This window comes from Podarcis cretensis, assembly GCF_951804945.1.
Source record: "Podarcis cretensis genome assembly, chromosome: 3".
NCBI lineage: Eukaryota > Metazoa > Chordata > Lepidosauria > Squamata > Lacertidae > Podarcis > Podarcis cretensis.
The window spans coordinates 91,782,251-91,807,350 of record NC_137172.1 but is presented as its reverse complement, the minus strand read 5'-3'; the positions used below and the strand labels follow the sequence as shown (position 1 = coordinate 91,807,350).

The 25,100-nt window shown below is 43.4% G+C and overlaps 3 protein-coding genes across 4 annotated transcripts in view; 2 read left to right on the top strand and 1 right to left on the bottom strand.

The window, feature by feature from the left end:
- Positions 1-979: 979 nt before the first annotated feature.
- Positions 980-8,022, top strand: BAG2 (BAG cochaperone 2). The gene is made up of 3 exons (XM_079970586.1): positions 980-1,218; positions 6,098-6,207; positions 6,817-8,022. Exons 1-3 carry the CDS (start codon positions 1,052-1,054, stop codon positions 7,215-7,217), a joined length of 678 nt encoding a protein of 225 aa, XP_079826712.1. The 5' UTR covers positions 980-1,051; the 3' UTR covers positions 7,218-8,022.
- A 1,013-nt stretch (positions 8,023-9,035) lies between these two features.
- RAB23 (RAB23, member RAS oncogene family) lies at positions 9,036-23,573 on the bottom strand. Of its 2 annotated transcripts, none has more exons than XM_079970580.1 (7): positions 23,442-23,573; positions 19,806-20,019; positions 18,624-18,709; positions 17,296-17,452; positions 15,378-15,460; positions 13,891-13,983; positions 9,036-12,680 (listed from the first exon to the last, which is right to left on the bottom strand). In XM_079970580.1, exons 2-7 carry the CDS (start codon positions 19,958-19,960, stop codon positions 12,541-12,543), a joined length of 714 nt encoding a protein of 237 aa, XP_079826706.1. In that variant the 5' UTR covers positions 19,961-20,019; positions 23,442-23,573; the 3' UTR covers positions 9,036-12,540. The 2 variants fall into 2 exon arrangements, with proteins under 2 accessions (XP_079826706.1, XP_079826707.1); XM_079970581.1 differs by lacking the exon at positions 23,442-23,573 and adding an exon at positions 23,088-23,210.
- PRIM2 (DNA primase subunit 2) overlaps positions 23,202-25,100 on the top strand; it is a 70,730-nt gene continuing 68,831 nt past the window's right edge. The window contains 4 exon segments of the mRNA XM_079970444.1: positions 23,202-23,347; positions 23,349-23,463; positions 23,466-23,543; positions 23,546-23,724. Of these exon segments, the coding sequence (XP_079826570.1) occupies positions 23,204-23,347; positions 23,349-23,463; positions 23,466-23,543; positions 23,546-23,724 (516 nt within the window). The 5' untranslated portion in view covers positions 23,202-23,203.

Here is a 25,100-nt window from a genome sequence, read left to right as displayed (position 1 = left end):
TTAGTGGTAATATCTACAATATCCTTTTGCAGATTTATGCTAAGCCACTCGGGTACAGTGTAATTTACTTTGTACCCTGAAACTATACTGCAGACTTTTATCTGTGGCCTTGCCTTTAGGTCCTTTTCATTGTGTCATGTGTTTTTAATGTAAGGTTTTGTATTTTATGTGTTCTAAATAATATTTGTTTAAAATACATATATTTTTTTTAATTGCTTTGGTCCTGCTGAAGTTTGTAATAGATCTTCAGGGGGTTCTCTCCCCCCCCCCCCCATTTACCTTTTCTTTTTTTAAGGAAGAGGAGGGAAAAGAGTTGAAACTGCAGTGCAGTTAATGGGAGTAAAGTTTCTGTCAAACTTTTGGCTCCAGCTCAAGAGACTGCAGGGACTGCAGTGCCCCCCCCACCTAAAAATAAAAAAAACCTACAGCCTCTCCACTTTAGGATATGCGTCAGGATGATGGAGAGAAAAAAGGTTAGCCACTTTCTCAGCAAGAGGGACACGTTTAGCTGAGCTGCGAAAGGAAAGCACCAAGAAGCATGTCCTTAATGGGAAGCAGGGATGGCGCCCCATGACGCTCCCACTGCAAGGCGCGAAAGAGGGCGGGAAGGAGGAGGGTTGCTGACAAATGGCCCTTCTTCTAAGGCATTCATTTGGAGCCACCTCTCTCACCAAGGCTGGAATTATCTTTAAAGGGCTTCATTTAAACAAATACGAATGACACACCACTGGGCTCCCCTCACCCCTAGGGCGCAGCTTAAGCCACAGACCCGGTTTCCAGTGCGGCGACCAGCAAGCAAGGATAGAATGCGATAGGTTCCGGGAGGCGGCAGCGCCTCTGAACATGTGCAGAGCGCTTCCTGCGGGCAGGGGCGGGGTGGGCCCCTCTTCTCCTAAGGGAGGGGGCGGCTCGTCGCCGCCTTTGGCGGCGCGTCGGGTGTCAGCCCTGCTGCAGTCGCTGCCTGCCTGCCTGCCTGCCTGCCTGCGGGGACGCTCTCCAGGCAAGCGGCGGGCGGGGAAGCAGAGCCCCGTCTTGGCTCTCGCGGCCCGCCATGGCTCAGGCCAAGCTCAGCAGCTCCAGAAGCAACTCCAGCGTCGCCGAAGCCGGCGGCCAGCAGCAAGCGGGTGGGGGGCAGCTGCGGGGCCGCTTCTCCCGCTCCACCTCCATGGCGGACCGATCCAGCCGCCTGCTCGAGTGCCTGGACCAGCTGGAGAGAAGGTAACACCCGCCGGGCTCGGCTAGGGAACGGGGCGGGCAGTGGTCTGGCTTGGCTTGGCTTGATATATATATATAGAGAGAGAGATGGAGTTTAGCAGCTTTGCAAAAAGTAGGGAGGCAGAGAGAGAGAGAGAGAGAGAGAGAGAGAGAGAGCTGCTCTCCTGCAATGGGCATTAAAAAGCAGAGTCAAATCATAATATGACTTCTTCTTCTCCCCGTTGGGGTTCTTCCTTTTGAAGGGTTTCCTTATGGGGCTGGCTTTTGTTGCTTGCCAGGCTCCCTGTTAATCCCCGTGCGAGGGATGTTGACTAATCTATCTTTCTAATAATCCCCTGATTAGAATCGCTCTGCAAACTTGCAAAGTGCTGCTTTGCCCCTCCGGGTGTCTCAGCCCCCGCAGCCAGTTTTCCTTTTGTTGTTCAGGTATGGTTTCAGTGGTGTCAGGCATGGGAAAGCAGCGATTATTCCTTCGCAAATCAAAGTGATGTCTGAAACCCTAGCACTTTTCACATACTGACTGGAATGAGGGGGGCACAGGATCGTGTGTGCCATCCTTACTGCTAGCCATTATGTCTTTAGATCCTTTGCACATAGGATTATTACTTTTTAATGGATTTTTTTCTCTGCAGTTGGAAAAGCAAGGTTCACTTTGGGGTTCGGGGGGAAGAGGAGAATATTTGTTCTCCTTGAGCTGAATTTATGAAAGTTGAGGTGAGATGGATCACCCAGTCCTGCTCTCCCACTTTCAGCCTAATATGTGAAGGGTGCTTCTGTCGCCAAACCTCTTGTGTGCATTTTAATATCTGTGTATTGTGTCAAGAGACATGTTAAGTTGAATGCAGGCATCAGCACCTGACACCCTGGGGCAGCTGTCAGGGCTCACCCAGCATGTCACTGCAAGCCACCATTTATATTTTCCAGAGTGACATGAGTTTGGCACTCTGGGGCACTGTGAAGAATTAAAATGCCATCTCTCAGCCCCCCCCCCCCCCGCACAACTGCTGCCACTACTGGATATGCCTGAGGGGACCTATCTGTGTAAGACTGGGTCCACCAGAAGGCACTTTGACCTTTGTCATTACTAATTGGGGAGAGGTCCTGTAGTTGCTAATACACACATACAAGATACTTTCCTACTTTAAAAACAAGGCCTTGTTCCTTAAATGCAAGCCAGCATTTTGAAATCAGTGCTCTTGATGGGGTGATACACCTATTACCCCCATCCTGGCCAGTGGTCAGGATGTATAATAAACAGAGGTTGATTGGAAGTGATTTGCTGGAAGCTTTCGCAGGGAATTGTTAGCTGAGTTGCCATTTGAATCTAAGGACTCGTTGACATCTGATGAGGTGCTCTGGTGGTGCATGCAGGAGAGTTGGTTAGGTCAGATAGGAGGCTGTGGAAGATATGGGTCTTCTGCTGCCATATATCAAAGGGGATGGAGGTGATAACATATTACTGCAACTTACTGCAAGGTGCTCGCTGTCCGTGGGGCTGTTAACAGAATACGGTTAATCATAGAACATTAAGTGAAACTGGATGTATAGAAACACATTTCCCCTGGTTCATTTCAGGCTTCAGTTTTAAAGTTTAAATAGCTTGGGATCAGGGTACCTTGAAGACCACAAATACATCCTTGTTTATTAATATCTTCCCTTGAGTCCTCATCACTGAGTCCCCTTTGTATGCAGAAGCGAGGTGGACTGTGATGGAGCCTTTTCATTTGCGTCACCCCAACTTTGGAATTCTCTCTCTCTCTAATGTCATTTCAGCAACAGATTAAAAAAATGCTATTTTTATTCTTATTTATATATGATTATTACTTTGTCAAAATAAAATAAACAAATAAAATAAACAAAAGTTGCTTAGGCTCTTTTCTTCTGTGTTTTCTCAACTGTTTTAGTTCAGTGTGACCTTTGTTATTCCCTGTTGTTCCTTTTTTATTGAGTTTTACAGATATGATTGATGGCTGATTTGAATATTTAAATGTTTGTTTTAAATATTTGTTTGCTGCTCCTGGTCGCTTTATCTGAATAGTGCTATATGATTGGATATATGTACATGCATGTTTATTTTGAAATGGCTTCCCCCCCCCCCCATGCAAGCAATTATTTTATGCTTCGGTAACTGAGTGCGTGTGTAGCTCCAAGAGCTACAACCTCGTGCAGGATGTTGGGGCATTTTAACTTCATAGCCGGTTGCAGCTGCCTCACACTTTCCCTCAGTATCTGTGTAAGAATGAGGAAGAAATTTGCTGCTGCAAGATGGTCCAGCTTTATGAGTGACGTACACAGGTGCCATGGTGGGAGAGGCCTATATATAGTTCCAAACTAGGAGGGACCTGGGAGCCCCAGCTGTCATTCCACAAACCATATGGAGTCTGAGCACCCTTTTTTTGTTGGCAATGCCTGGGCCCTAAGGATTCTAAGTCCCACTCGGCTCAATGGGATTTGCTCAATGCTAAATATGCTTAGGGTTTTAATTTGTCAGGAATATATGATTCAAAATGAGAACCTTCCATTCCATCTCCACTTCCTTAAGGCAGGGAAATCTTTATATCAGAAACATTATCAATCCTTTTCCATTCCCCAGAGCTTAAGCCACACAGTTGAGTTGCCTGACTGCTAACATCCAGGTGTGTGCATAGGTGGTGGGAAATAAGCTCTTACCATTTGAAGAATTCACAGGACACCTTTTAAAAATAGACTCTACAAAATAAAACCTGGGAACAAACGAGGGCACACAATTAAGCCTCCCCCCTCCCCGCCCCAGCTGTCCTATTTCGGGCCTTAAAAAGTGTGTGACCTGAAGGAACTTAGCCGAGGAAGCTTTTCCTGTGATAAAGTGAAGGGTTCACATACTTAATTTTTGCATCGTTAGCTTGCTGCTAAAGGCAATGGTAGCAAACAAACAAACCCCGCCAGAGCTGTAACCTGTTGAATAAGAGACAATGCTACAGTACTAGTTTGCTGCTTAGTAGAAATAGAAAACTATCTTACACTACATTACAGCATTAAAGCTATCTCCTTCAAATCCTGCTGAAGCTGAAATAGCTTGCTGCTCTTGCTGTTGCCTTTCATAACATATATTCCATCTCCAAAAAAGGAAGCTAGAGAGCTTAGAAAAATAAGAGAGGATATCCTAGAACTGGACTGGGCCAGGTAAACAGTTTGGCTGTGGAAGTTCTGCTAGTTGATGGAGGCCTAGCGTTCAACGAGGTGGCTGCACGCTTGATAAAACACTCTTCCTGACAGAACAAACCCTGCACACAGAGCTAGAGATCTGAGAGAAGGAGTTCTAGCCTAATTTTCTCTCCACCACGCTAATTTTCTGTGAGCAGAAAGCAGCTCATTAGGTGTCCTTGGACCAGTCAGTGTCTCTCAGTCTAACCTACCTCACAGGGTAGTTATGAGCATAAAATGGGTTGGAGAGGAATCTTGAGCTCTTTGGAGGAAAGGTGGGATATAAATGTAATATTATTAATTAATGAATAATTGTTTTGTACGAAAAAGCACCCCATCATGTGCGCACCCATCAGCAGTTTGAAGAGGCACTAGGCAAAAACAGAACTAAGCTCAAGGCTTTTCTGTTACCTTAGCTTCATGAATATTTTTGTTGACAGTTTGGAAAAAGACAGGTGTAAAACAATACGGACTTCTCTGTTTTCAAACATAAAACTCCACTGAGATAACACAACCATACTGTCGGTGTAGAATGAATGTAGGTGATCGACAAGATAGTGAAATTAATTTTAACTCCAACATAACAAGTTACTTCTGTGGAAGCAGAAAACCATACTTTTGGGAATTCTAGTCCTGCTGGTAAGGTTGGTTTTGAATATTTTAATGGGATTTCTAATGAGATATGTGAATGAATGTAACAGTGGGCATGGCAGTTAAACACACACACACACACACACACACACACACACACACACACACACAGCAAGCACAGCATTGATTTGACCCATAAAAGCCTCTTCATACATTGTAGTAGTAGAAGAGACCCATTACATCTTTCAGGAGCAGGGAACACAGTTCTCATAACACTGTGAGTTTTTCTAGCGCAAATGTCTTTCTGTAGACATTCATGACTGAATACATCACTTCTCCTGAAGCTGAAACAGAGGATCGAACAGACATGACTCAGCAGATCCATGAGCAGCAGTCTCAAAGGTTTTATAAAAGAACCATGCCATGTTTAAACCCCTTCCCCGCATCACTTTTCTGAGAGAGATTACCCCAATTGGCCCTCGTTCCACAATAAAGCGAACCCCAAATCAATTTCAAGAAAATGTTTTTAAACCTCCCTGCAGGAACACAATTGCAGGTGTGTGTGTGCGTGTGTGTGTGAATAGTTGAATTCCATTCAAAAAGGCCAAAGCAGCAATTTCCACAAGCAGATCAATCTCTTCACTGTGCCATTTTCTCAGTAGCAATGGCCTTCTTCCGCCCTTATTTGCATGGTAGGAAAAAATATGGGCAGCACAAGTAATTTAGTTATCTACTCTAAATGTACAGTGGTACCTCGGGTTACATACGCTCCAGGTTACATATGCTTCATGTTACCGATTCTGCTAACCCAGAAATAGTGCTTCAGGTTAAGAACTTTGCTTCAGGATAAGAACAGAAATCGTGCTCCGGCGGCACGGTGGCAGCGGGAGGCCCCATTAGCTAAAGCGGTGCCTCAGGTTAAGAACAGTTTCAGGTTAAGAACAGACCTCCGGAACGAATTAAGTACTTAACCTGAGGTACCACTGTAAAATGAATTGGTACTGCCATGAATGAGCAATTATTTTCAGTTATTTGCTAGAGAACGTCACTAGGGGTAACATTTGATTGTTTACAAACTCTCTTCCTATTTGGTTTTTCCTCTTCCCAGGGTTGAAGCTTTGCGCGATACAGCATCTTCAATGGAGCAGGAAAAGGAATCACTTCTAGAAATGATTCATGGCATACAAAACAGCCAGGATATGAGGAACATTAGTGAAGGTAAGAGTCCAGCAGTTCTTGAATCACTCACTCACTTTGGGCAAATGAAAAAAAGATATACCGTATAGGGTAGTAGCCAATTGGTGGAAGGAGGCTATTTTTGCAATTTCCCTTACTCCCTGTAGCTCCCAAAATTCACTCCAAAGTGCCATGGGCGTGTGGATATCCCAGTCCTATTGGGGTGAGGAACAGAAGGTTGCAGTGAGGCAGGAGAAATCACCCAAAATAATTCCCTTCACTGTTATTGCTAATGGGTGCCTTCCATCTGTGGAGCGACACCAGTTGTATACCATTCATAAAACTCATAATTTCACATTCTTGGAAAACACACCATACAATGTTTGAACCCCTTCACCTGATAGGTGAAACACTTTGTTATTTTGCTTGGATAGCTGCAATATTGGCCAAGTCAAAATCCTCTCCTAAGAGAGAAAATTTTTCTGCAAGCCCACTAGAACTATGATTGCACTCCCAGCTTCTATGTTGTGCGGTAGAAGAGGCAATTATACAAATAATACTACTAGTTTAGCTTGACTTTTCTAACTTAGTACAGCACGTTGGTTTGATGTAAAGCTTTAAATCCAAAACGTTTTCACTTTCAAAATGCAGGTGAAAGAGAAGAACTCAGTCTGACTGCTAAACGTTTGATGGGCAGAACGCTCACGGTGGAGGTTTCAGTAGAAACCATCCGAAATCCCCAGCAGCAAGAGTCCCTATTACATGCCACACGGATGATCGATGAAATAGTTGGCAAACTATTGGATGATTTGGAAGACTCCAAGAGCCGCTTAATGTCACTTTATGGTGCTTGTACATCTGAGGTGCCTGCTGGACCTGTTAACCAAAAATTCCAGTCTGTTGTAATTGGATGTGCGATAGAAGATCAGAAGAAAATCAAAAGACGGCTAGAGACTCTTCTCAGAAACATAGAAAACTCTGAAAAATCCATCATGCTGTTGGAGCACCAGAAATCCACCGCGAGGCACCTCTGCAACAACGGGAAAGATTAAAAGCGAAATCAAATAAATCAAAGATTTGCTGCTTCCCTGGAATTTGAAGAAGAAGAAAGCAACACCAGAGGACCTTGCATGTCTATGTAGCCCTTAAACCAACTCTTGGGCATTCAGAGCACAGAGGCATAGCTAAAAGGGAAGAAGCTTGGCAAAATTCCCTTACTTTACCCTCAGTGAGAAGACTACCAATTAAAAAATGGACTCATATGAAGCGCTTCCTCACTCTGCGGCAGATACAGGATTAAGCAGCTATAGGACTGTAGAAGCACATGAACATCCAGCAGTTTTCAATCCATTGCTTTTCTTCCCCCAGAGTTATCTAGCCTATTTTACTGTGTGTGGGGAATAGTAGCGTCCTGGATATATTAAAATAGGTAGCTATAGCCATATTTGATATCGGTATTAAAATGTAGGCATCTGATGATGTGCCAATGATTTAACTTTTCATAAGCTGTATTTGGTTTGCTCCCGTACAGTTAACTGTTTTAGTATTTTGATACTTCTGTTATAAAAAATATCCGCTGCTGAATTCCAAAAGTTCCTCAAGCCCTGTTTTGCTCTGTTCTCTAGAAAGCTTCAGTGTCTACCATCATCTGCAAAAATGTCACATCGCACACTTCCTTTCCTCCCTCTCTCTCTCTCTCTCTCTCACACACACACACACACACGGCAGGTAAATGAACATTGCATAGGGAGAGGATTCTGGGGTAAGCGGATTGCTGCAGTAGATGCAAAGAAAACGATGTGCACTTTTTTCTTGCTGAAAATTAATAAAAGTAGATTGCACTCTACATTGTAAACACTTCCATAGCCTTTTTTTTTGGGGGGGGGGAGGTTATATTATTATTTTTTATCTATAGAGCTACAAATTGCTGGACCAAGGCAAATTGTGAGAAACTTTATATTCTAGTCACACTCCCTCTATTATTCTACCTGCTCAGAAATCTTAACGTGTAGGTATCAATTTGGTCATAGAATCATAGAGTTGGAAGAGACCACAAGGCCATCGAGTCCAACCCCCTGCCAAGCAGGAAACACCATCAGAGCACTCCTGACATATGGTTGTCAAGCCTCTGCTTAAAGACCTCCAAAGAAGGAGACTCCACCACACTCCTTGGCAGCAAATTCCACTGTCGAACAGCTCTTACTGTCAGGAAGTTCTTCCTAATGTTTCTAATGGTCGTCAGTTGCTACATCTCTGTTATGGCTGTGGAAATTGCTCCCCAGTTTTCTGCAACGCTCTGGGTAGTGAGGAAGGTCAAATGATAGCTGGTGCACAAATGGAGTTAAGACTCACTGTGAAGCTGACCAAACATGTGCTGTGCACCCTGTTGTTGTGGAAGCAATGAAGGTTGCATAGTCGCCTCCAATGCATCTTTGACCTGCCCATCCAGTGGGGTTTATTGGCATCTACCACTGCAAATGAGATGGTGGAACTCTCGGAAACCTGCTGTGACAATGTTAGGTGCATATGGCTTACCTTCATAGGAACTTGAGTCCTGCCATTATTTCCAGGTCCAGGTGAGGTGTCCAATGCCTGGCTTGGTGGCAGCAGTTTCAGTTTTGTTCATCTTACAAACATGGACAAGATGCTTGTGTAGTCCAATCACAATATGTTTTTTTGACCATTATTCACCATGGCTCATTCAAGCCAGATGCCTAGGGTTATGCAGGTGGGTCTGAGGGGAGGTTGATGCATCATTATGTGAGAGAAGTACCATTAAAGGGCTATGCTATGACCAGTGGAACTCCACCTGGGAACAACAGAGGCAGGCCCCTTAGAACAAGCTCCCCTCTGCAATATAGCAGGCGCAATTGTTTCAAATGTTTATTTAAAACATACTTCCTCACTTAGACATTTCCCTTGTCCACTGATGCTGATTTAATAATTCCAGCACTGCAATGATATTTTGCTGTTTGAGGGATGTTTATTACTTCATTAGCATAGTTTTTACTACTGTAAACAGCTCTGGAGGTTTTCTGTTTTTTTAAAAAAATGAAAATCTGCCTACAACTTATTAATAAATGCAGTAAATAGACAGAATACCAGTCACTTTTGTTATCCTACAATAGTTAAGACTTGAAACATAACTCAGAATCAGGCACACTACAACATAACTGGCACCTTTAAAAATTTGAGAATAGGTGAATGCCCGGCAGACACTGCATTGTATCCAAGGCATATTATGATTTAGGAAAAGAATGTTAGTAAATACCAGTTGACTGCATGCCAGTTTTATGGAAAATCAGCTTTCGGTTAAAATCCTTAGGTTCCAATTCACCTAAGGGGCACAGGGGTATGGAAATAGGCTTTGGCACACAGACAATACCAATGGAGTCTATTTTGTGCATATAAAGGAACAAGCAGAGAGAGATACACTTCCAGTATCCAGCGCTGCATGAAAAACGATGTTTTCTAACCTGGGACTGTAGACAAAGAGCAAGGTAGATAGCTGGTTAACAGCACAACTTCCCTCCTTCAAAATGGGCCAGCTATCACAACTATCAAAGCTGGCAGTGTTACCCATACATTTAGCAACATATGCAAAGTTGTTGTTTTTTGCATGAAAAGTCTTCTCGCTTAGACATCTAGCAACTACTTTCAATTAACGCAGTTGCTCATTAGGCAGGAATTCAACACTGACTGATTCCTCAGTGCAAGTATGTTGGCTTGCCAGATGGAACAATTCCTTCTCTTACGTGCTGCTCTGGGGTGCATGCGGGGAGGAAAAGTGGGGGAACCCCCTTGTGCAAACAGAAATCCTGGTGCAGGGCTTCTGCCAACAGGATTCATAGCTGAACATGATACAAAAATGACTGGTAGTGCATCTTCCTTCTATACTTAATACATCTACATTGGAAATGCATTACAGATGACTTCTGTAATAATTTTCTGGCGTTAAGAAAAGATATCCTAGAGATATCTAGGATGGTCAGTTATCAATCTTTAGCCTACTAAAGGCACTCAACTCAAGCTTTAAATTCTGAAAACAGTATGCGCTCAAACCTCAACGTACAGCAGCACAAGTACATGTTATAAACACACATTACATTTGCACTATTTTATACAAAGGCAAACAAGTAAAAAAATCACTGAGATCAGATTCCTTCTGTTCACAAGTACAAAACATGTAAGGCTACTAGTTTAATGTAAAATTTTTCATATAAAAATAATGTGCACACAGAGCCATAGATACTTAAGTAAGATTGAGTTTACAGTGGACAATTGGTAACTTGTTGATATGCTCTTGCATTTGTCAAAACAAAGCAAGACTTAATACAGTTTGGACCCATACATCTACAGCCATCCAGTGAGTAAATGCACTTGTTTTAAAAATAAGGTACTTAATCCAACAATTCATAATGAAGTAAGGGATTGATTACTGCAATGCCCAACTCATTGCCAGCAATGGGAATGGTTATGAAAGCAAAAGGAATCCTATGCTATTCATTATGTATGTATAACTATATACTTTTCATTCCATGTTACTCGATAGCTAGGCAAAGACTCCCATGGAAGAAAAAAGTATGTTAGTTTTAGCATATGCATGTTCATGGAATTTCAGAAGCCCTCTCTCAAAATATAACACTTACTGTGGGATGTTCTCTTAGGACGGACAATGCAATATTTCAAGGTTGATGGATATAGTTTTAAATCTATCGGGTAGCTGAAAAGTAACATTCATGAAACGAGATCAATTCAGTTGCCAGAGCTCCAGGTCATGTTATTCACCCTTGGATATAATTACGTTCCTCAGCTACTAATATCCAAAGTTTAGAATCAGAGTAATTTGGTAGTGACAGAACTTTGTTACAGAAATACTGTAGAAATATTAAACAACATGTAAACAGAAAGCAATCTTATAAATGCATGCTTCAACAAAGAAAACTAGGGTTAAAGTTTTACCAATGATCTTGCAGCTTGAGATTTTTAAAAAACAACTAATGCCCTCAATCCAAGTGCCCTGAAAATGCTGCCACCCTGATGAATGGGGTGGGCTGTGACATAGGAGTGCTGAGGGAGAATTCACAGAGAGAGCCTTCATAACCCTATCATATTCAGCTTCCAAAAAGTTAGTGGACCATGTTCAGGGGGGTTGTTGTGGAGAGGAAGGGATGTGGAAGTCAGTTTTCCCCAAGTCCCAATATGTACCCTTAGCTCTGGCTCCAACCCACTTTACTGGGGTACACCATTAATGGGCCAACAATTTAATCCTATGCATATTTATTTAAAGCATGTCCCATGAACCCGGAAGGTCTTGCTCTAAGACTATGCATAAGAGCCACAACGGCATGATTAAGAACAAGTGTGTATTTAAAGTAACAAAAAAAGGGGGGGGGGGCTTATTACCCTGAACCTCGTATGCTCAATAGATATTACAACAAGCACTAGAAAAAGTCCTCAAAAGCACTTTGATAAAAAAACTCTATATTTTGCCATGTTTTTCCATTAATATATAAGCTATAGGGTTCTATTTTTTCAAAAACAGAGCTGATTGAAAATAGAACTACCAGGCTGTACCATTTATCACCTGCTTGCCTCATTAAAATTTAGAATATATATGTATATACATATGACACTAAATTAACTAAAACATCTAGGTGTAGCAGCAGAAGTATTTGCCTTTGGCACCGTACCATTTTTTAAAAGAAAAGTTAAGGCCCACAGAGTAGGGAGAATGTAAGCATGCACAACACCATTTGGGAAAGGTTTGTTCCAATTTTTTTTAAAAATGAAAGTCATCTTTAGGATGCCAGTTCAGAAATTATCAGGAACCTATCATTGGGCCCAGTACCTGATTTATTATCCTGAATCTCTGACCAAGTTTTTATATACACACATTGCAGCTAGAATTCATAAGCTATATAAATATTGCACCGCCAATATTGCCAGAATGTGCATAGGGTAGTTTAACAAACTATTAATCCCAACTGAGCTATGTGGTCAAATAAGTAGGAAAAGGCATTTTCTCTTGAACGGTACCAATACTTAAGCATTTCAGCTGAACTTTTTCTTTTTCTTTTTAATAAAGTGAAACCTATTGTATACTTTAATACAACGCATCTTTCGCCTGGAAAGTTGTCCTATTGAATGTAAAACAAATGCATGGGGGCAACGGTTCTATTTTTGTGCTGCCGGGGGTCTCATTATGTACTGATAATAATTCATTGCAACAGGAATATCCACTATCAATGCAAGATCCAATGCGTGCAACATCTGCTAAAGCACTGGTAAAACACCTCTACAACCAGTTGTGTCCCTTATGGGTTTCAGCTGAGCAGCTGTGTCAGACCATCTTTTCTTCTCTATGCGGGAGTGTTAGGGAATGCTGCAGTTGCTAAAAGGGCTTCTGTTTTTCTTGGTCCTTTGTTTGTTTGGCCTTAGGTTGATGACATCACCACCATTAAGCAAGTTAGAATTCTGCCCAGAATGACTTCCACCTGCTGTGTTGAAAACACCTATTTGAAATCAAGCACAGGCACAAAAACAGAGTTACATATATGCAAACTGACAATCTTTGAAATATATGAGAGATTAAAAAATTTTAATTGTAAGCATCTTGAACATTGTGAGATGTGTTCTATATACAGATAGATAGATGATAGATAGATAGATAGATAGAAATACAACTTAATGTAAAAGCATGGATAATGCACAATTTATCCTTAGTTTTTCCATTTTAGAAATGTGTGCCTGATCAAATAATGTCTTCATAAGCCGAGATCCCAGAGACAATTAAATAAAATTAATGTATGCTACTGTCAATTCTTCAATATATCTTTTTGCAAAAAAGAAAAGGGGGAAAAAAAGACGAAACCTAAGGGCAGGATTCAACTAAGTTGTTGCTTGGAATGAGATCTGCTCATGCAATGGAATTTCCTTCCCTTCTCTTCTCCCCTTAAAGGGTCAGGGGAAGCCCCAAGTTTAGGGGGTGCAGGGCCGGGAGTCCCATTGTGCGAGGAAAGCTCGTTTCTCACATACTCCAGTTAATGCTATGTTGAATTTCACCCTCAGTTATTGGACATTGGCACTCACACTCATCACGTGGCAACTAAAGCACAGCAGAGGCATAACCCTGCCACAACAAATCTTACTTTTAGACACAAGAAATGGCGAAGGTGGGGGGGGGAGCAGAGTTGAACCGACTGTGAAATACTTTAAAGAAGAGCTACATACAAAAGTTCAGTGTCTATGTACAAAAGACAGTTTACAAAGCTATTTTCATCAGGTGCCAGTTTTTTCTTTAAAAACAAAACAAAACAAAACAAAACAAAACAAAACCAGCCATCTCTTGTACATCTTCGCCGGCATAATTACCATTAATGGCAGCTATATATTTTCAAACAATGTCAATATGCAGGGAATTCTGCACTGTCCATTCTTTGCATAACTTCAGTGCACAAGATTTTAAGAAAAGTGGCTGAAATGCCCTCGTGTCATTAGTACCGTAGTTTGACATTCTAGAATAGAAATCATAGCCACACACACAGAGCACATTTTCTCTACAGGTATTTGGCACACACACAGAGCACATTTTCTCTACAGGTATTTGGCAAATTAAGTGTTTTTTTATTTCACTTTCATTGATACGCACTAGGAACAGAACAGGCACCCCATAGTTAACAGTACACTTTATCAGCAGGCAATACTGTCTGGCGGCATACATACCAATTTTGTTACTACTTGTGTGTACTACTTCTGGATCTTCAACTATTCTTTGTTTGAGTTTTTGAAGATACTTCTCAGCCAAATACTTAAAAACTGCAGAATATATATAAAGAAACTTTCAGGCATTAAGAAAAAGAGACAAGCACAGTTTTACATATTCTAGCTACTAATCCAGGTCTGATTTCAAAGTAACAAAACTCCTACCAACCATAGAAAAAGAAAAATCCAACCACATAAATGTCTCAGAAGGTGGCCACATGCAAGACAAGACACATATTGCAGGTCAGGATGAATCACATGTATACCTGAAGGAGCGTCTCTACCCCCATGGTTCTACCCGGACACTGAGGTCCAGCGCCAAGGGCCTTCTGGCGATTCCCTCACTGCGAGAAGTCAAGTTACAGGGAACCGGGCACAGTGCCTTATCGGTAGCACTGATATCGGTGCCCACCCTGTGGAACACCCTCCCATCAGATGTCAAAGAACTAAAAAACTATTGGACTTTTAGAAGACAACTGAAGGCAGCCCTGTTTAGGGAAGCTTTTAATATTTGATGAATCATTGCATTTTAATATTCTGCTGGAAGCTGCCCAGAGTGGCTGGGGAAACCCAGCCAGATGGGCGGGGTATGTATGTATGTATAAATAAATATTATTATTATTATTATTATTATTATTAAGCTAGCACCTTATTTGTCAAGGGCTGATTTGAAGAACAATTTCATAACAATTTGGACAACCAACACCTGGTATATTTATAAGAATGATCTACAGCTAAATATGTACACCCAGTTTGTTCTGTGCTGAACAAGCTGCCCAACCCTGCTTTACGACATTAAAACCAATCTCTTTTTCATCATGATTATAGGAATGTAAATAGCTGCCTTTTATCAAGTCACACCTATGGTGTCAGACAGGAGTCTTTCCTACACTTACCTGGCAATATCAGGGACCCTCTGCCTGCATAGCCCATGCCCTACTACCAAGGTATGGTTGCTCCCATACATCTCTGCTGCCAGCCTTAGAGCTCTTAGTTTTTCAATCATTCCCTTTGAAATTTGAATTTAGCTTGAGAAGTTACTTTACTTGGGCCTAGCTCTCACTGAAGTGGCAAACACTGGGATGTACCACTTTAGACTGCAAATGGAGATTTGCATGACCAAATGCTCTTCAGTCCATCCACAAGAGATTCCCTGTATCTTAAAAATTAGGTGTTGCAGACAAGCATTGATACAGGTTGATCACTTCAGTGAGAACTAGGCTTGACATTAGTGTTGGAAAATAAGAAAATAAGCCAGTGGTGGCCAAACTTGGCCCTCCGACTGTTTTGGGACTACAACTCCCATCATCCCTAGCTAACAGGACCAGTGGTCAGGGATGATGGGAATTGTAGTCCCAAAAACAGTTGGAGGGCCAAGTTTGACCGTCACTGAAATAAGCAGACAACATTTGAAATTCCCTTCTGGAAAAGTTACAGCGGACTCTTACCTTCTGTTACGTTTAGGTCCTCCTTTACAGATGCTCGGTAGAATCTTAATTTTAGCTTTTTTGCCAACGCTTCTGCTTCTTCACTGTTTACCGGAGCAGAAAATTGTTTCAGACACTGGTTCTTTCCACACACACACCCCCCCCCCAGTACAACAGACACAATTAATTTAGATTATATTTAATCAATAGTAGATTAGATTACTGAAAGGTAACTGTATGCAAGAGCAGCAGATGATTGCTGTTGACAATACAGTGGTGCTCCGCAAGACGAACGCCTCGCAAGACGGAAAACCCGCTAGACAAAAGGGTTTTCCGTTTTGGAGGCGCTTCGCAAAACGAATTTCCCTATGGGCTTGCTTCGCAAGACGAAAATGTCTTGCGAGTTCCTGCGGGTATTTTTCCCTTTTTACCCCCTTTTCTTAAGCCGCTAAGCCGCTTATCAGCTGATCCGCTGATAAGCCGCTTAACAGCTGATCGCTAAAAGCCGCTAAACCGCTAAGCTGTCAATGGGCTTGCTTCGCAAGACGAAAAAACCGCTATACGAAGAGCCTCACGGAACGGATTAATTTCGTCTTGCGAGGCACCACTGTATTGTAGCTTTAAGTTTATTTGCTACAAGGACTGAAGAGGTGGAGCTAACAGATGGTGGGCGGGCAAACGTAACTAAAAATACAGTCATACCTCGGGTTACAGACGCTTTGGATTGCGCACCATGCTGAACCCGGAAGTACCAGAATAGGTTACTTCTGAGTTTTGGTGCTTGCGCATGCGCAGAAGCAGTAAATCACACTTTGCACATGCACAGAAGCGCCGAATCACACGCGCACACGCGGTGCTGTGGGTTGTGAATGCTGCGGGTTGCAAACGTGCTTCCCACACGGATCATGTTCGCAACCTGAGCGTCCACTGTATATACAGTAGCCTGTTATAAACCATCACAGCACCTTATGAAATATATGCAATCAATCAAGATATTCAGAGTTCATCTGTTATCTGCCATAACAGGGAAAACATAATTCTTGCATACATAAACCAGGTTAAACTAAATCTCCTTCATTCGTTTATTAAATTTATATTCCATCTTTCATCCAAGGAGCTCAGAGGGGCACTCCCCAAAATAAGCCTGTGGAGAGGGTTTGGCTGAGAGACAGTGAATGTCCCAAAGTCACTCAGTGAGCTTCATGGTTGGGTGGGGATTTTCAACCCTCATCATCCAAGCCCTTGTCTGACACTCTAACCCCTACACCACCCAAGTTTAAAAGGTATTCCGGACTTAAAAGTCACTGCTTGGAAACGAGCCATTCATTTCAATACAGCCTGTGGCCAAACCTTACCCTAGAGTGCCAGGCCCATGTCGTGAGACACAGGTCTTTCCTACCAGTGTGTGAACTGGAGAATGGGGCACAAATTATTTTAAAGTGGAATTGGGAATGGACTAGAGGTGCTGAGCTACTCCTCTTAACCCCCCAGCCTGCCCAAGCCACGCTCACTTCCAGTACAAGAAAAATAACCACTGGAGTTAGAACAGGAGCGATAAGATTGCAGGGGCCAGTGGGATGGGGAGAATTAACCAACACCTAACTATACACCTCATTTGCATTTGTACTCACTACATACTCTCTAAATCCTGCTTTAATTATTATGTTGTTTTAATGGGTTTGTTTATTATACATTTTAATTATTGATGCTTTGTTGTTTGGATGAGATTGTTTTACTATGTATTTTAGTTACATGTAGCTATATTTGTTTAGTTTGTGGCCCGCATGCTGGTAGCTAGCAACGGACCATACATATCCATGCCCATTATCAAACTGAATACTTGCCGCTTCTTTGAATTGTTTGCATTTTTGTGTGACCGTTACAAAGTCATTTAAGCGATTTGAAAACTGATTTCATGAAGCATGGCAACAGCACTTACTTCTTTATACAAGATTCATCTAGGAGGTCAATTTTATTCTGAACAAGCACTGTAGGGATGTCTCCGACTTCAGATACTACTTTCTCCTTCCAAGTAGGGATTGCTTCAAAAGACTCTCTGTCCACAGTCGAAAACACAAGCACGCACGCTTGGGCTCCTAAAAGTCACAATTAAGCACCGTTTTTTTGATAAATTTGGTTAACCACATCAAACCTATTAAGAAGCTGGAACAGGATTGTTTCTTCCTACTTTATTCAAATAAAGCAAGCATTTTCCAGGTAGTTTGTGTTGAGCACAGTGGGACTTATACCAGAGTAAACATTGCTTATTGTCCCAAAGACTTTGTTCTTACATTTGACTCAGGTCTTAAGGGCTGCACAGTAAACAGGTGTCTTAGTTATCAAAATCACTCCTTAGGGTTGTTTATACTACACTTTCAAAAGAACCATGTAATGAGCCCCTTATCAGGAGTCAAATACTTGGATCTGAACAAAAAAACACCACTGCTTGTTATTATAAGAACTAGTTGCTCGTGATATTCTATCTAGCTCCCCACTGCCAACAGTGAATGGAAGGTAATAGTATATACACTGGCAAGCATTTTACCTGAATTCTGAGCAGTCACTCCTGTACTGTAAGCAGTACGAAACATTGTGTACTTAATGAAACCCAATAGTCTATGCCTTAGCCAAAGTTCTTAGATGCTGGGGTTGTAGAGTATACCTGCTAGGTCACACCTGAGATATGCCAATGAATTGGTCCTCTCTCATTTAGCTGGAATGTCAGTTATCAGAACAGTGCAATTAACATGTAGACTTTACCCCATAGCTTAAATGTTTATGGCAGCATCAAATATGTTGGGCCTTTTCTACATTAATTTTCAAAGGGCAATATGCCAGACTCAGCTATTTCAAGTTCTGAAGTAGTCCTGGCTTTACTTTAAAGGATATTACTTGCTACTTTTTGCAGTTATATTGTTTTATGTTTTAATTATAATTAATCCCTGTCAAACTTTGGAGAGGTGGAATACAAAAAAAAATAAAATAGGTGTGGATGAACAAAATAGGTGTGCAGAAGGAACTAGACGAGTGGTTCTTAAATTTTGTTTTATTAAGGGCTGCCTTTAATACACCAGACTTTCTTTCTTTATAGCTACCATGTGGAAAGCCACCTTAAAAAGCTTCACAATTAAAACTGATCATCTCCTCTTATCCTCTCTGGCTGGAATCTAGCAATGCACATTGTTTAGGAGACATCAAAAGTAACACAGCCTAGAACCATTGCCAGTTTCCTATAGGACATGTCAGTATGCTAGTAATTCTATTTACCTCTGTAATAAGCTTTCGTAATTGCATCAAATTCTTCTTGACCTGCTGTGTCCCACAGCATCAGTCGGACATCTTCATTGTTGACCCTTAAAAAAAGCCAAATACAGCATACATTCTCAATATTTAATCATACTATAAAAGGCAAAATAAATTTGTTATTTAAAGTACATTTGTGGCAGTAGCATTTATACCCCACATCTTTTCAGGAACACCTAAATCCATCCTAGTTCCTTGCAAATTATTTATGCCTTTTCTAAAAATTTCAATTTTTTTATCACAATAGCTCTTGCCCCTTGTCTTTTATCTCACAACAACCCTGCATGGTATGTGAGAATGAAAAGAGTGTGACTGGCCAAAGGTAATCTACTAGGCTTCATGGCTGAATGGAGACTGAACCCAGGTTTCTTGAGTTCTAATCCAACACAGCCTGTCAAACCTTAGGTCCCCAGACTCTGGTTTGACTACAATCGCCATTGTTGCCAAGCAGAATGGCTGATTATTAAGGATGACAGGAGCTGTAGTTTATCATTATATGGAGACCCAAGGCTGTGGGACTACAACTTCCCTCACCCCACAATGAACCATACTGACTAGGGATGATGGGAACAGCAGTTTAACAGCATATGGGGACCTAAGGTTGAGAAATAACTGCTGTAACTGCTACACAATACTGGCTTGATTTCAACTGAAAACTATCCTGCATCTTACTTTCCCCCTCTTACTTTGTGAAAATGACTTCACTACTGTGTGTCAGTGAAATTTTAAAATTCCAGCTTACTTTTACTGTGATGTTCTTGTCCCCTATATAACATACTGCTATTCCCTGTCAGAAATGTTCCCCACTTTTTCACTCATTCACACAACCTTTCTATCTCATCTGACAAATGAGACCTTTCCTTAAAAGGGCCGGTCTTTTACACAGTCTGTGTGCATTTTTTTGCATTTATTATTCAAGTCTGCAAATGTGGCACTTCTATGGGAAGTCTGCAGAATACAATTAGCATATAAATGCCTCACTTTCAGCTCTGTTAAAGAAAGGAAGGATAGTGTCACAACACTTTTCTCCAAGAAAACATCAGCTCAGCTTACAAAAAGCATCACACACAGGGAGGGAGGGAGAGAGAGAGAGACATACAAAGAGTGGCAAGAAGGAACTCTGCCCCCATATGTTAAAACACATACTGCATTTCTCTTTCCAGGAAATCAACTCCAATAGTTTTCTTGTAATCTTTCGTGAAAATTCCTTTGCAATATCTCTGGATCATACTGGACTTCCCAACAGCTCCGTTTCCAACCACCACCACTTTGATGGCCACTTCCAGATCTTCCTCCAACATCTTGGCAAATCCCCAAAGTCTGCAATTACTTCACAGTCTTAGCTAGATCTTCCCCGTATCTGAAGAGAAAGAGTAAAAATACTATTAAAGATAGTGCTATTAAAGATTCCAGCTTCTATGATCTACAGTGTATACAGGAGATAAGTGGCTTGTAGACCCTGTCTTTGTCTTTCCCCCAAGGCATAATATCTCACTGTACAGCTGAATGCACTCAAGTTGACTATTCAGTGTCAGCACATACACCTTGAACCCAAGGACAACTAGGATAGTCAGGGTCAATTGCATCAGATACTAACACATGCCCAAAGATCCTGCTGCCGAATTTTGCTGCCTGAGGAGGAAGATGCATACAGAATGTCTATTCTTTCTAGCTCATTGCTCTTACCAAGCTGCATCAACCTAACACCATCATTAACTCTCAAATTCCAAGGCCAACAGTACTGTATGGAAAAAAATGAAAGTGAAAGTTTAAAAAATACCTATTTGAATTGTAACAAGTTACGACAAGTGCTCTTTTAAGTAGGGTGGCTTGTATTCTTACCAGGCATGCACAACAGAAATTTATTCTCTTAACAGTGCCCCATAAAGTATTTCTTTATTATTTGAAAAGAGGGTAAAATCAAGATTGGTTAAGTAGCCCATACAAATACAACAACTGAAAGAGAGTTACTCTAATTGTTTCAGAATTACAATGTCTGCAGCAATACATATCTTACGGCTTCACATTATCACACTACAGTCCCTTCACGTCTTAATTCCTAACCGAGGCTGCTGTTTCCGAGGCATTTCATGTCTACACCAGCGCCTTTCCAAAGATACACACACCCAGGTTTAAGTCAGATGTCAGTGTGCAAACTCTCTGAGGATTTAGCCTCATTCCATTCAGTATGATCTGTTGCTTGTTTCCTTCCCCACCCTGTGTAATGTTCCTTCCAGCCACAAGTTCATCTCATAAATCTCCAACACACACAGACACACACAGAGAAAAAACTACACACAAAAAACTATTCAGCTCCTTCCTACATCATACACATTGGCTGCCATGGGAAGCAGCCTCCCAGGTCAAATTCTACTCCTAATATAATTAGAGTATCTGTTCTCTGGGTTGGCCTTATCCAAGTTTCCTAGGTGAGCAACTATTCTGACATTACACTGTTAATTAGAGGCCATAATTAGAGGGGGGGAGAGGAACAATGGGACACCAAGACATTTCCAAGGGTGGTAGCTCCACCCGGGGCTGTGACATATAGCATTCACCAGAGCATGTCTTCACTGTATTTCTGAAGCCCCCTAACTCACCACCAGGAATGTGCAATACTAGTGTGACTCTTATATGCAGTATGTGGGGCTCGGGCTCAACTGGCCAATGGTGCAGTATACAATAGTCACTGCTTGAGGAAGTCACCTGGTGAAGAATTTGTAAACTGACTAAGACCGGAGGCTACTTCTGGAGGATTTTGTAAATTTGCACACCTGAATTCTGCAAGGCCCTCCAAGACATACAGCCACTGCAGCAGACTAAGCATGTACAGTGGTACCTCGGGTTACATACGCTTCAGGTTACAGACTCCGCTAACCCAGAAATATTACCTCGGGTTAAGAACTTTGCTTCAGGATGAGAACAGAAATCGTATTCCGGCGGCGGGGCGGCGGCAGGAGGCCCTATTAGCTAAAGTGGTGCTTCAGGTTAAGAACAATTTCAGGTTAAGAATGGACCTCTGGAACGAATTAAGTACTTAACCCGAGGTACCACTGTACAGCCCAGCTCAGATCCGTGATTGTACCACAGGGCCCCTAAACTTGTTGGTACCGCCACCTTGAGTTACCACTCCCCCAAGCAACATTTACATATTAGATTCAGGGAAACTTGTTTTTACAGACCTGTTCACATGGCTTTTAGTATTCTTCAAAAAAAGAAGCCATCCTGACACTTAACAAATATATCAGACAAGTGGTTTTCATAGGACATCATTTTGTATGTAGCAAGTCTCACCCTAAACGTAACTAACAGAGCAGTTAGCTATTCAGACAAAATGCACAGCATCACCATCTAAGATAAGGAGTATACTAGGCCTGCCAAGTGACAGGTACACGAAGGCAGGCACATAAGTGCAGAACTTCAAGCAATATAACTGCAAGGGCCTGCTTCGTAATGCAGGACACCCCGTGGTTGCAAAATCTCTGCAATGTGGAAGGACAAAGTATAAATCTGACTGAGAACTCTGTCTTGGACCATTGGAGAGCAATAAAAATATCAGAAACCCAGAGTATGTACTGAGTGTCATGTCATCACAACTCTCTGAAATGTGAGCTCATAGCCAAGGATTTTGAAGCCGGTTTCAGCTTCTCCACCATCTGAGGATGGTATACCAATTTAATAAATAATTGTAATAACCTTTTATAGGGTAGGTACCCAGCTGAATCCTGCCAACCTAGCAGTTCGAAAGCACATCAAAGTGCAAGTAGATAAATAGGTACCACTCTGGCGGGAAGGTAAATGGCGTTTTTGTGTGCTGCTCTGGTTCGCCAGAAGCGGATTAGTGATGCTGGCCACATGACCTGGAAAAATGTCTGTGGACATATGTTGGCTCCCTCGGCCAGTAGAGCACTGCAACCCCAGAGTCGTCCGTGACTGGACCTACCGGTCAGGGGTCCCTTTACCTTTACCCAGCTGAAAGAACATTGTTTCTGTTAAGGGAAGTGGGTGTAGTGGAGTCAGACTACCTGAATCCCGGGCAGGGCGAGAGACAAGCCTCACTCCGTCATGAAGCTCACCTTGCTTGGTCAGTCCCCCTCTCCTAGCCCAAACCTACCCCACAGGTTTGTTGTGACGGTTAAAATGGGGAAAAGGATAACCAAGATTTGCCATCCTGAGCTCTCTGGAGGAAATGTACACAAATGTAAAAAATAATAATAATAATAATAGAGGGAGGAGAGTTCAGGCAGGGAGAAAGGCTCGCTCGGAGACTCGGACCGGGGTGGGGGGACGGGACATTTTTGCAATTCCAACCACACACACGCGCACATTACGCACAGGCTGCGCGCCTCGGCCGCTCCACCTCTCTCCCTGCAGCCTCCCAAGCCAACACCAAGCCGCCTGCACAGGCCGTTCCCTCCACGACCTGACCAGCACCTCCAGGCAGCCCCGGTGGCGGAGCCGCCCGGCTCCCGCCTTCCCACAGCAGCCAGCCCGCTTCACAGCTTCCCGCCCGGGGCCGCAGGCTCTGGCCGGCCGGCTCCCCGATGCCACTCCAGCAGCGGCGCCTCGCTAACCGGCGGCAGCGCGCGTGGAAGGCGCCTCCACGGCGACGGGCAGCCGGGAGAAGCGGAGGGCCGGCCCTTCCCAGCAGCTTACGCCCATCACCATCATCCCGGCTTCTCCCCGCCACCCGCCACCCGCCACCTCCTCCCAATGGCAAACACATCCCGGGCCGCCGCCCTTCCCGGGCTCCGCTTTCCTCCAGAGGCGAGAGGCGCTTACCGCCCCGAGCAAGCGCCGAGTCCCCGGCTCCGCCGCCCGCTTCTGCTCTCGGTGGGCGGGAACAGCCTTGCTGGCCCGGGTGGGAGATTGCAAGAGGAGGAGGAAAGGAGGAGGAGGAGGAGGAGAAACGCCACATGCGACGAGCAGCAGCAGCCCCTTCGGCTCTGGGAGGCGCCGGATCCGCCACCAGCAGCTCGGCCCGGGCGAAGCAGGCGAAGCGCCCTGGCCTGGCGGCTCTCCGTCCTGGATGTGCAACCAGATCCTTATGCAAGCCCAGGCTGACGTAGGAAAAAAACCCCGCGGAGATGAACGGGGTATTATTGCTCCTAAACGAGCGCGGTTGGCGCCTAGGTAGCAGCAAGTCCTTGCATGGTGGTGGTTTCGCTTGCTACAGCGCCCAGGGCGCCAATAACTCTCCCCTCCGCCCATCCTAATAAGGATCAAAGGTTTTGCAGTTCAATTCTATGCACGCCTACCGAGGTGTAAGTCCACCAGGACTTACTCCCAGGTAAGTGCGTATAGGGTTGTGGGTTTTAGGGCAATAGAAGGGTTAAGGCAAGGATGAAGGATCTGTGGGTCCTGAGCACGGGCCGGGCGTCCCCACTGGTTTAAAGCGTTGTTACTGCAGCCAAGAAGATGAGAGTTCAAATCCTCACTTAGCTGGACTTCTGAAAACATCATGCTTTTGGGGTGAAAGATTACGGAGTTCAGTGTGACTGATTTCCATTACAGATGAGTTGTCAGAGGCAACGGGCGGTGGGGGGTGGAATTGTTTGGAGGAGCAAGCAATTCAATGCAAGTACTGTATTGTTATATGCATTTATAGGTCTCCTATTACACACCTTGTCCTTTGGCCTAACTATGGTGTCCTGCAGGGTTTGACCTTGTGCCCAATTGAAATATACTCAGAGTTGAGAGTGGATTTCATGCTCTTTATTCAGCTCATAGTGGTGAGGAAGAAGAATGAATGTCCCCTCAAAGTATCTGCTTTATATACATTATTTACACAATGGGCTGCACGTGATTGGCTAATTCTGGAATTCTCCTGTAGGCCAATCAGGTTGTGGATTAACTTCTATCTGGAGCATGATTGGGTGGTTCCTGCCGACCAATCATACTGCTGCATTGTTCTAGGACCAATCAGACTGCTGCATTCTGAATCCTATTGTTCTAGGACCAATCAGACTGCTGCAGTTTGGATCCTATTCAACTCAGTACATAACACCCCTCCCCTCTAAATTCCAGTCCTGCCCGGGAGGTCGCATTCATAGTCCTCAAGGTACGCCGGCGGCCTTCATGTGCGTTGTGGCCTGGGGTGTTCCCTGGTCTGGGGTTCAGGTTCTGGCTCGTGTTCCAAGGATGCTGGCTGTGATGGGGCCGTTGGGTCTTGTGCAGCCAGCTCGCTCAGTCGTGGTTCTGGTTCCGGTGTCCTTTCAGCCTCGCGGGTCCTCTCTGTATTTACTGATTCTGCCTCTCCTGCTGGCCCCTCCTGTAATATGGGCCTCACTGCCCCACTGTTCCCTTGGGACTCCTCTGACCTGTCCTCCTCCTCCTGGTTTTCTCCCGGGAATCGTCGCCGTATCTGGTCGCAGTGGCGGCGCCAGCATTGCCCCCCATCCGTTAGCACCTCGTACGACACGGGGCCAGTGACCCTGGTGA